The 12,500-nt window shown below is 46.8% G+C and overlaps 1 protein-coding gene across 1 annotated transcript in view; it reads right to left on the bottom strand.

The window, feature by feature from the left end:
• The window catches only part of LOC308378559 (neuronal migration protein doublecortin-like), a gene marked incomplete at both ends in the record, with an annotated part of 34,334 nt that overhangs the window by 3,094 nt on the left and 18,740 nt on the right, over positions 1-12,500 (bottom strand). Inside the window, 3 exons of the mRNA XM_080855500.1 lie at positions 1,779-1,874; positions 2,776-2,826; positions 3,793-3,895. Of these exons, the coding sequence (XP_080711626.1) occupies positions 1,779-1,874; positions 2,776-2,826; positions 3,793-3,895 (250 nt within the window). The remainder of the gene's footprint in view (positions 1-1,778; positions 1,875-2,775; positions 2,827-3,792; positions 3,896-12,500) is intronic.

The raw sequence follows: 12,500 nt of genomic DNA, 5'->3' as shown, positions 1-12,500 counted from the left end.
CTCTCTCTCTCTCTCTCTCTCTCTCTCTCTCTCTCTCTCCCCCTCCCATCACTACTGTCTGTCTATCTGTCTGTCTGTCTGTCTGTGTGTTATTATGAGTGTGTGTGTCCGTCTGCACGTTTAATCTTATCATTTGGACAACACAGTAGGAACATTATTTGGTAATCCAGACCAGATGATCTGGATTACGTCTGTATCAAACAAAAGACGAGGTAAGCTGTCCTCATTTTTATGTGTGTGTGTGTGTGTGCGTGGACCCATGAATTAGTAAAGGCCAAGTAGTCGGATAACTGTGTGTGTGTGTGTGTGTGATTATAACCCAAGCCAAGAATGAGATAATATCTTTATCAAGCAGGTTGTGCGAATGTGTGTGTGTGTGAGAGCGAGAGAGAGAGAGAGCGAGAGAGAGAGAGAGAGAGTGTGTGTGTGTGTGTGTGTGTGTGTGTGTGTGTGTGTGTGTGTGTGTGTGTGTGTGTGTGTGTGTGTGTGTGTGTGTGTGTGTCTGTGAGAAAATAAACAGTTAAATCACGCACTCCCCTTGTTGAGGAGTTTGCAGAACATACTGTAGGCATAGACACTTCAACAACCAGAAAACATTTGAGGAAAATACTTACAAAATGAAAAGACCAAGACTGAGTTCTCCCCAAAAACTAATCCCCATGGCATGGGTTCTCAAATGGAACTGCTGAGCTGATGGAGCGTGTGTCAGCATGTGTTTTAGTGTGTGTGTGTGTGTGTGTGTGTGTGTGTGTGTGTTTCAGTGTGTGTTTCAGTGTGTGTTTTAGTGTGTGTGTGTGCATTAGTGTGTGTTTCAGCGTGTGTTTCAGCAGGGATTAAACTTCCTGTCCACAGGCTTCAACACATTTATGGGGGCATCAACACTCAGTGCGGGCACATGATGGCAGCACTTCGATCCCATTCAATTCTCTCCATGGGGTCTCCATGGGGGGTTAACTGCTCTATCTCTAAGCACATGGCAGTGACACAACTAGTTCTTGGCCGTGTCAGTTCAAATCAAATGCGGAATGTTTACATCTGCTACCGTTGATTATACAGTAAATACGTTGTGAAATGAAACAAAAACACACCACAGTTAAATTTGTATTAGTATTGATTGATTCACATCGATATGAAAGGATTACATGACTAACAACTGGTGAAAAAGTAATATGAAAATATTTGTTCACTGAATTAGCGCATTCTGTCCCAAACAGTTGCGTTGCAGTTTATAAGTTTCAGTTTCGCTTTCAGTATTTCAACGTGAATGAGAGGGAGCACAAGAACTGAGCGTCTAGCAGCGATTATCATATCATAGACATATATGATGCATGTATATGTCTGTGGGCACGATCTCAAGCACGTGCAAAAGTTGTTGTTGTCCAATTTCAATCTAGTTTCGAGAGACACATGCGCGCCCAGTCCAATTCCCAGCGGAATCGAATCGTGTGTCCAGGGGTTTACATCGGAGTCCAGTCGGACTCAAGCTGGACACAATGAATCTAGTTCTGGGGAGTCACATGTGTCCAATATCCAATTTAAATCGGACTGAAATCGGAAATTGGACGCATGTGTCCACACTGACTGTGAGTCCTTTGTGTGTGTGTGTGTGTTTGTGTGTGTGTGTGTGTGTGTGTGTGCGTATGTGTGTGGGTGTTTGTGTATCTGACTGTGTGTGTGTGTGTGTGTGTGTGGGTTTGTGTATCTGTCTGTGTATGTGTGTGTGTTTGCATTGATGCTGTTTATGGTTGGTTATGCGTCTTAACCAATCAGGTTCTCACTTGATTCAGCTGGGGATTTGCTGCGGCGAATGGGGCCTGGGCTCTTAGCCGAGCCCCGCCTACCAGACGGAGGCTTCACTCCTTTCATACGGCACTCTGCAGAACACACACACACACACACACACTGAGTTAGAGATACAACTGGACATAAGGACACACACACACACACACACACACACACACACACACACACACACACACACACACACACACACACACACACACACACACACACACACACACACACAGAGTTATAGACACAATCGTACATTATATTTTGGGTTTCATAACTAGCCACACCATAGATGGCTTACATAGATGCCGGCATTAATGAATGTACCTTGGCTTGGGTAAATGAGTATTTTGGGTAAATGAGTGTCTTGGGTAAAAGACTGTCTTGGGTAAATGACTGTCTTGGGTAAATGACTGTCTTGGGTAAATTAGTGTCTTGGGTAAATGACTGTCTTGGGTAAATTAGTGTTTTGGGTAAATTAGTGTTTTGGGTAAATGATTGGCTAGGGTCAAAGAATGAGGGAGATCATTTGGATTGCATGAGTCAATAGCTCAAGGTATGAACATCCATGGTGTCTAATTCAGTTGATGATGATTGATTGATTATTATATATAAAAGATGTCAACTTTTATCAGCTCCTTATGATTCTTCAGTATTGGGAGGTGATCACTAGGACTGATTATTTAACCTTCATTATATTGCAGAAACTCAAGATTCAAATTCCCACAGATTCCCTCAAATTTCCCTGAAGCATCACTTTGTTGGGGTAAATTTGGGCAAAATCAAAAGCAGCAACTCAATCAATAATCAAAACCAGTAACTCAATCAATAATCAAAACCAGTAACTCAATCAATAACCAAAACCAGTAACTCAATCAATAATCAAAACCAGTTGATTGGTTAGTGGTGGAAAGATGATTCTAGGCTGATGGTGACCTTCAACCATGCCAGCGGGTCAGAGTTCAGAGGTCAAAGGGCACTGACCTTGGTTAGGAGACCCTCCCCACTTGGGCTTAGCGCCTGTGGAAATGTGAGCTGTAGGAGGGAAAGAGAGACATTAAACGAGTGTGTGTGTGTGTGTGTGCGTGTGTAAATATGTGTGTGTTTATGTGTGTGCGTGTGTGTGTGTGTGTGTGTGTGTGTGTGAGAGTGTGTGTGTGGCACTTTGCTCTACCAGTGGAGCTGCCTCCATATTGTGAAGTAATCCTAGGTCAGTATGTCAAGGATATTAGTCTCTACAGGTCAGTAGTCTGTCTGTACAGGTGCACAGTCAAATGTGTTGTGAGGTTTTCGGGACCAAACACAAATTGAACAACCCCAAGCAGTATAAGCTCAGCTTGTGACTAGTTCGCAACATAATGGTAGTGAGTCAGCTAGCTAATTAGCTACATAGCTTTGTCGACATAGGTTGTCTTCCACCAAGTAAACATCAGATAGACATAAGGTATTAGCAGCTAGCAGTTAGTAAACATCACATAGACATGCGGTATTAGCAGCTAGTAAACTTTCCATAGGCATGAGGTATTAGCAGCTAGCAGCTAGTAAACATCACATAGACATGCGGTATTAGCAGCTAGCAGTTAGTAAACATCACATAGACATGCGGTATTATCAGCTAGTAAACTTTCCATAGGCATGAGGTATTAGCAGCTAGCAGCTAGTAAACATCACATAGACATGCGGTATTAGCAGCTAGCAGTTAGTCATCACATAGACATGCGGTATTAGCAGCTAGCAGTTAGTAAACATCACATAGACCTGCGGTATTAGCAGCTAGCAGTTAGTAAACATCACATAGACATGCGGTATTAGCAGCTAGCAGTTAGTAAACATCATATAGACATGCAGTATTAGCAGCTAGCAGTTAGTAAACATCACATAGACATGCGGTATTAGCAGCTAGCAGTTAGTAAACATCACATAGACATGCGGTATTATCAGCTAGCAGCTAGTAAACATCACATAGACATGAGGTATTAGCAGCTAGCCACTCTTCCTCACCATTCTCATCGAGGGAGAAGTCATCCTGAGCGTAACGGAACTTCTCAGGGCCGCAGGCGATGAAAACATCATCATCTCCAAAGAAGTCCTGCAGACAGGTGACCTGTGAAAGAGCGCGGAGAGACAGAGACCGATAGAGGTCAGTCACTTTTAATTTTTAAAAGACAAAAGTATCCCAAACATCAGGCAGGGGGAGTGACAGACACACAGTGTGTGTGTGTGTGTGTGTGTGCATTCATGTTTGTGTTTGTCCTACACTGCACTAATGCTGAATAGAGAGTCATCATTTGTTTAAATGTGTGTGATATTACATGACCCGCAAAACACAGACTGACAGATGACTCACAGACAGACAGGTATGTTGACACTAATCCTAATCCTAACACTTCACACGTGAGGCTGCGTATGTGGGGGAGTGGCGAAGTGTTAAACCATTGGTTGAAATTCTCCGAAAATGTCTCTTTAACATCACATCGTAAACACGTTTACATTGACATTTAGTCATTTAGCAGACGCTTTTGTCCAAAGCGACTTACAAGGGAGAGAACAGTCAAGCTACGAGCAATAAACCTGGTGTAACAATAAATACTACTCATCCAATAATCATCCAAAAATGTCTCCCTCCCCACGCACACATGCACACACACACACACACACACACACACACACACACACACACTCACTCAGTGATTAGGAGGTTTGGGGGGAGGCAGCAGACTGTTGCTTAGGAGATGGCCCAATCTTAGTCTATGTTTCCAACAGAGAGACACACACTCTTACAGAGACACATTCACACACACACACACACACACACACACACACACACACACACACACACACACACAGAGACTCACTCACCCACATATACACACACAGACTCACTCACTCACACATATACACACACAGACTCACTCACTCACACATACACACACACAGACTCACTCCCTCACACATACACACACACACACACTGTTGTGTTTTCTGTGACTGTTTATTTAATTTGTTATTTTCATAGTTCAAATGTTTAGAACCAAAAACGTGAAAGTGATACTGACAGCGTAGTGTCATGCCCCTTTAACAAATAAGTGTCCTGGGAACATGTGACCTAGTGCCCAACCAGTGATAAGGAAGCAAAAATCACCTCTGTTCAAAAATGTTTGTATTTCAACCCGGTTGCAGCACTTGGTAAGCTCTCATGGTTCTTATCTTTCATGTTGTCCGCTTCATGTTTGCTACCGCTATGTTGTATCGTTGCACTGTTTGTCTGCTCCCGTGTGTTGTTTAACGTGATTCTGATGTGCTCCGGTAAAATCCAAACGTTATAAATAGTGCTGAAGTTATAGGTTAGTAAAGTGGTGGAGTTCATGGACATGGGTTTGGCTTTTGGACTTGATATCCTCCCTTGCTTGTTTTCTTTAGCCTACGAACGCTTGATAAAGTTAATTTAGTTATTTAGTTTACTGCCGGGCATCATGGGAGCTGTAGTTCTCTAATGCAGTGATCAGCTAAATGCACTTTTGCATAGACTTTCCAGTATGTAGCTTGATTGGTTGAGATGAGTTGAGATATGAAATGTGTACATGAAATATGATGACTTATATTTGTATTTTGTATATGATGTATTTATTATAAATTACAATTGATATATTTATTAGTAATATTATATTGAATTTGATGAATGTATGATGTTGATAGTTGATTCATATTGCAACACTATTTATCGTAGAATATTAATTGATATGTTATTTATTATTGTTGCTTATTGTTATTGGGAAATTGTGATGAATGAAATATGATGTTTGTGCACACAAGTGAAACAAGTTTTCTTAACTTTTAGGTTTATTACCTACTGTCTACTACTATCTGCTGTCCACTACTGTTCTACAACTGCTTTGACAAATAAACCAAACAGAAGTGAAAATTGAAGTTGAATTGACTGAGTAATATCCTTTGCACCGGGTTGCCCCTTTCCGTTGGGTGGAAAAACGGAACAGTAATAAACCAACTGCGCATCAAGCTAAGAGCCTCCACCATCCTATCAGTGTTGACCAGTGAAGGAGCACTGCACAAAGAGAAATAGGCCGAATAGACCTCTCAGTGTAACAGCCCCTTGACCAGTGCAAGAAAGCAAGATGGATTCAGTGGAATTAAAGGCCCTTAAAGGTAAGCGCTCAACAGCACAAACCATCTTCAGCAAAAAAGCCAAAAGGCTGTCTTCTACTATCGATCTCTTTGAAAGAAGAGCCCTCATCGACGAGATCAGGGCACTTAGTGTAGACTTTGGAAAGGTGCATGATATCGGTCTCGAATATGTCGATGCTCTGGGAGAAGTGGAAAATGAGCAAGAAAAGGCAAAAGAAGAAGCGGCTCATGCAGAGGAGAAGACGGCGATGTGTCTTGCCACATACACAGAAACACTTCAGCTCGCTAAGGAGACACTATGGACCAAATTCGCCTATGTCGAACTGAAGTTGTATGCTGATGGTGCAGAGGACAAGTGTGCAGAAGTTGAGAACACTGTCCTAAAGGAGTTGTCCAAAGAAGACTTTCAAGTCCTGAGAGAGAGCCTCGTGGAGAGGATAAACATGCTTGACCGGAAGGTGCTTGACTGGGAAAGTCTTATCTCGGGGTCCAAGATGATAGTATACCAGCAACAGCTATACAAGCTGGAGAACAGACGGCAAGACTGGGTGCGGAACTGGCAAAAGTTGAAGCGTATAGAAGAGCTTGACGGGGTAGAAGAGGTTGAAGAAGCAAGCGCTGATGGAAAAGCACAGGCGCCTTCAAACTTTCCTAATGCACCACCACCAAGCATCCCACAGATCACTGTTTCAGATCATATCAGAGGCTTCAGACCACAGATCAGTCTTGAAAGAACACGCCTGCCTACATTCTCAGGAGACATGACCGACTACTACCGGTGGAAGGCTGAGTGGGAAGAACTGGAAGAGCTGGGAAACCCACAGAGGACGGCTGGTGTCACAAGGTTCCACCTCCTAGGAAGTCTCAGTGACCGGGTGAAGAAAGAGTTGGTTCTGTCCAGCTGTGCATCGGCAGCCGAAATGTTCAGGCGCCTCGACAACCGCTTCGGGAACAAGGCGAAAATCGTCCTGAGGATATCCGAAGAGGTGCAAGGCCTACCCCCCGTAAGGGGAAACAACCCCAGAAAAGCAATTGAGCTCATCCAGGTAGTGGAGCGGGCCCTTAGCAACCTTGTGATCCTGGGAGAAGAGGATGTTCTGAAGAACCGTTGGGTAGCACAGTCCCTCGAAAGTAAGCTCCCAAGCTCTCTGAAGGAGAAATGGATTACACATAAGTCCAAGGTTATGAAAGGGTTTGCTCCACCTAACCACTTCGACTGCTTACTGCGCTTCCTGAAGAAACAGGAGGCGATTCTGGAGGAGTTAGATCAGCTGGAGGCAAGCCCCGGAGAGGGGAGCTACTCTGTGAAAAGCCCGGCAGACAAGCAAGAAAGAGGAGCCAAGAAAGCTTTCTCCAAAGCCACCTCAGGCCAAAGAGAGTCTCAGTCGAAGCCGCGCTGGGCCTCATGCACTGCCTGTGTCGATGAGGCACATGCTGGCAGGCTGTTTGCTTGTAAAGTCTTCAGGGAGATGGATATTCAGAAGAGAAAGGCCCATCTAAAGACCCATGGGATGTGCAATCAGTGCCTCTGCTTCCACCCAAAGGATGGCCGGTGTAACTCAAAGTTTCTATGCAGTAAAATGGACTGCCGCAAAGAAGAGTCTCACCACTATCTGCTCTGCCCCAAGTCCACCACTCGGGAGACAAATGCTTACAGCGAGCAGCAAGGTACCAAAAGAATGGAGAGAAAAGGCCTCGGCCTGACCAGCCGGCAAGAAGAGCTCCTGGCGAACGTCACACCAGAACTGAGAGCAGAATTTAGGAAGGCATTTTCCAACAAAGCCTCAACCACAATCTGCACTACTGGAGGTGGACTGAAAGAGTACCCGGTGGTAATGATGTTGCTGGAAGTAACAACTAACTCAGGTCAGCTGGTCGGCACTCTTATTGACCTTGGCTCTGACACCAATTATGTCACTCACACCGCTGCCCAGCGCCTTGGACTGATTGGTGAGAGCATCAGGCTAATTGTGCACGGAATCGGAGGGATGACAAAGACGGTCACAACAAAGAGGTACTCCTTGCGTCTAAGAGTGAAGACCACCAAAGGGACTGTAATGGAACACAAACTGCTCTGCTACGGCCTGGAGAGTATTGCTGAGATAAGTCAGTCTGTTACCCCACAGCAACTACAAAAGAGCTTTCCTGATGTTGCAGTAGAAGAGCTGGTCCGTCCTGAGAACATTGATCTTCTGATCAGCCACAGAGAAGGTCGCCTAGTTCCACAGCCGTTCAAGATGGAGGGAGATCTAGTCCTCTGGGATGGCCCACTGGGCAAAACGGTTGGTGGCACTCATCCTGATCTCTTTGAGGTGGTCGACCTAACACTGCACCAGTCCGAAACTCATTTTGCAAGGACCATGAGAACATCCTCAAGGGTGTACAAGGAGGTCTTTTTGAACACCACATACCTGAGTGAGGAAGACTCAACGAGGATGGAAGAAGTGACCCTCAGCAGCACCACTGCCACAAATAAAGAGGTGTTTGAGTGGTTTAAGTGGGATAGTATTGGAGCAGCGTGCGATCCCAAATGCGGCAGCTGCAAGTGCAGCAAGTGTCCACCGGGAGGCAAGGAGATGACTCTTGGAGAAGAAAGGGACTTGGAAAAAATAAAGGACTGCCTCTCTTATGTGCTAGCAGACAAGCACAGCGACGGCCCACATTGGGATGCGGCCTACCCATGGAAAGCCAACCCAGCGATTCTGCCAGATAACCGCAGAGCGGTGGAAGCAACTTTCCTGAACACAGAGGCTCGGTTGGCACGAGAGCCTGAGTGGAAAGCGGCATATGGAGAGCAGATCCGTAAGATGGTATCAAGAGGAGCAGCCATCAAGCTCACAAAGAAAGAGATCGAGGGTTGGAACGGACCAATCTGGTACATCAGCCATCTGGTCGCCCCGAACCCTCATTCTAGCTCAACGCCTGTGAGGATAGTCTGGAACAGTAGCCAGGAGTTTAAAGGGATGAGTCTGAACAATCTCCTTCACAAAGGCCCAGACGTTCTCAACCCAATCCGTGGTGTCCTTCTGAGATTCAGGAGCAGACTGTATGCTGCTCTTGGCGATGTGAAAAAAATGTACAATTCAGTTTGGCTGAAGGATGAAGAAGTACATCTCCATCGGTTCCTCTGGAGGGATGACCGCGAAGATGAAATTGGTGTATTTGCGGTTGTTAGGGTCAACATCGGTGACAAGCCTGCAGGGTGTATTGCTCAGGTTGCCATGAGAGAAACGGCAAACCTGCCCCAGTTCGCGTCCATGGCTGCAGAACGCCGGATCCTGACAGAGGACTGCTATGTTGACGACATATTGACATCAAATGATGACCTAAAAACCCTGATTAGGATGACCAAAGGAGTGGAAAAGATCCTAAAAGCAGGCGGCTTCTCCCTTAAGCCTTGGGTCCTGACAGGCCAAAGTGGGAGGAGTGAAAAACCTACTGACGCCAGCAACGTCAGGTCAATGGAGCCCAAGACCCTGATCCTCCCCAACCAGGTGAGGGATGAAGAGAATAAGGCATTGGGAGTGGGATATGAACCCGAAGCTGACAAACTCCGTGTGCTGACGTCGGTGAACTTTTCAAAGAGGCGAGGAAAGATGAGAACCGGACTGGATCTACGGGAAGATGAGATCAGAAATAGCACCCCTGACCCCCTCACCCGGCGCATGCTGCTGAGTCAGATAGCAGGGTTCTATGACCCCATCGGCCTGGCCTCACCTGCCAAGCAACGAGGACTGATGCTCATAAGAGAGTCCTTTCAGGAAGCAGGAAAAGACCGTCCCTCCAAGGACACCTGGGATGATCCTCTATCGCCACGTCTTCGAGAAGCGGCAGTACAACTCTTTGAGCAGTATGTGGGGCTTGGCCAGGTCAGATTCGATAGGAGCCTCACACCCCATGGAGCCATAGGCCGCCCGATGGGGATCACGTTTTCTGATGGCAGTGAAGCTTCCTACGGAGCCATTCTTTACCTCCGGTGGCAGACGGAACAAGATGGTGTCGTAGTGAAGCTGGTCGAATCAAAGGCCAAGCTCACCCCGCTGGACCAGAAAGGTGATGTCATCAAAGCAGAGCTGTGCGGGGCTGTCTTTGCAACCCGTCTGAAGACCTACTTTGAGAAGCATTGCTACATCAAGGTCGATCGGTGGACCCACTTTGTCGATAGTCAGACAATCCTGGGAGCCATCCAGAAGGATAGTTATGGCTTTCAAACTTTTTTCGCAAACCGAATTGGAGAAATCCAAAAGGCCGGACCTGTGGATAGCTGGAGGTGGGTCGAAGGGAAAGAGAATATCGCTGACCTCGTCACAAGGGGAGCATCCCGTGAGGAGCTTGCCGAGGGATCAGTCTGGCAGGAAGGTCCTGGATTTTTGAAGTTGCCTGAATCAGATTGGCCCATGAAAACCGCCAGAGAGATCAACCCCTCTGTCACCGAAGAGATTGGGGGGCTTCGGAGGAAGGCGTTCTCGGCTCTGGTCACAGCAGGAGCCCAGCCCAGGAGATGGTCAAGCCCAACCAGCGTTACGCTTGTATGCCTTGTGGACCCCCAAAGATTCAGTTCACTGGCACGGTTGAGTGGGACCATCGCCTGGACAAGACGAGCAGTGGAAACCTGGCTGGGTGGCAGCCAGCAGGCCCCAGTTCAGTCAAAGTGGGAGGCAAGACCATGCCTGTCTGTGGAAGAAAGAGCAACAGCTTTCAAAGATCTAGCTCTAGCAGCTCAAGACGGTGTCGAGTTCCGCGACACAACCTTGGATCGCCTGGTGGTTCAGAGGGAGGAAAAGACGGGTCTATTGCTCTGCGGAGGGAGAATCCAACGCTGGGAGAAGGACAGAGTGGCTGTACCGCTAATCCCATGCCAGTCGTGGCTAGCAACCCTGCTGGCAAGGGAGGCACATGAAGAAAACCACGAAGGTGTTGCCTCTACCCTTCTACGGACTAGAAGAAAAGCTTGGATTGTGCAGGGACGAAGAACAGTTAAGAAGGTACTGAATGACTGTGTTACCTGTAGAAAGCAAAGAGCTGAGATGTGCCGACAAGTCATGAGTGATCTCCCTCAAGAGCGTACAAAAAGAGCAAGTCCATTTGAGTATACAACCCTAGATCTTTTTGGCCCCTTTGAGGTGAAAGACACTGTTAAAAGAAGGACAAGCAAGAAGGTCTGGGGCATTGTTTACTGTTGTATGGCCTCAAGAGCCGTCCATGCTGACCTCACCGATGACCAGTCGTCAGAAAGTTTCCTTCAAGCATATTCCCGTTTTGTTGCTCTGAGGGGTCACCCAAGGAAACTATGGTCCGATAGAGGCACCAACTTCATTGGCGCCAAGCCGGCTCTGTGTGAGCTGCAGAAACATCTGGCTTGCCTGCAGGCTGCATCCATGGAAGACTTAGCCGCGAAGAATGGGACTGAGTGGAAGTGGGAGTTTCACCCAGCAGATGCACCCCATAGGAATGGAGCTGCGGAGGCAGCTGTAAAGCTTTTAAAGAGGGCGCTCACAAGCCTTGGTGAAGCTACAGGGTCTCTCACATGGGCAGAACTCCAGACTCTGTTCTATCAGGCAGCCAACCTGACAAATGAACGCCCAATCGATGCCAGAGCTCAAGTACAGGAAGATTCGGTTGAGTATCTAACACCCAACTCCCTAATACTAGGTCGAGCATCGCTTGGAGGAGACACCAGTGGGCTTGACCTAAAGACCCATCCCTGGCGTCGACTAAGGGCTATTCAAATTGGAGTAGACCGGTTTTGGGCAAAGTGGAGGGAACTAGCTGGCCCAAATCTGTTTGTTCGACACAAGTGGCACCGGACAGTGAGGAACGTCAAAGCCGGCGACCTCGTCTGGATTGCTGACCCAAACGCTCTGAGAGGTCAGTTTCGTCTGGGCCGGATTCTGACCGCCTACCCTGACAGTAAAGGGATTGTCAGGGACGCAGATATTGCAACCTGTGCTGGTCTTTCTACTTCCCTGGCAGGTGGCCTTCGAAAGAAGAGTTCTTCACTGCCCATGGTAGTCATCAGAAGAGACGTGAGAAGGCTGGTGGTCCTTCTCCCAGTGGAGGAACAAACTCTTCCACCCCAGCCGCCATGACACCTCCCTCTTCCTGAACCCCTCTCATTCTCTCACTGCCCAATCCACTTGTCACAAACACACACACACACACACACACACCTACTCAGCTCTTCCTTGGCCCAAACCCTGGTCAACGCCCCTAACCCCCTTTTGTTGGCTGGTTGGTGCTAGCCTAGCACTGCCACCATACCTATCACATTGTGCATTTATGAATATGTATGAGCATGCTTATCCCCAGGCAGTACACCACACAACTGCCAAAGGGATGTGATTGACTTGGACATTGGACAGTTGCACTCACACGTGGACATTGTGCAAACCTACGTGTTAAAAGAAAAAAAAAAAAATGTGAGTGTGGGGATTTATGGTAAGTTGCCTAGATCATTAGATCAGCAACTTAAGTGGGAGGTGTTGTGTTTTCTGTGACTGTTTATTTAATTTGTTATTTTCATAGTTCAAATGTTTAGAACCAAAAACGTGAAAGTGATACTGACA

Source organism: Sprattus sprattus, assembly GCF_963457725.1.
Source record: "Sprattus sprattus genome assembly, chromosome: 1".
In the NCBI taxonomy this organism is placed as follows: domain Eukaryota; kingdom Metazoa; phylum Chordata; class Actinopteri; order Clupeiformes; family Clupeidae; genus Sprattus; species Sprattus sprattus.
Note: the sequence above shows the minus strand (reverse complement) of the source record. Positions and strands in the feature narration are given on the sequence as shown.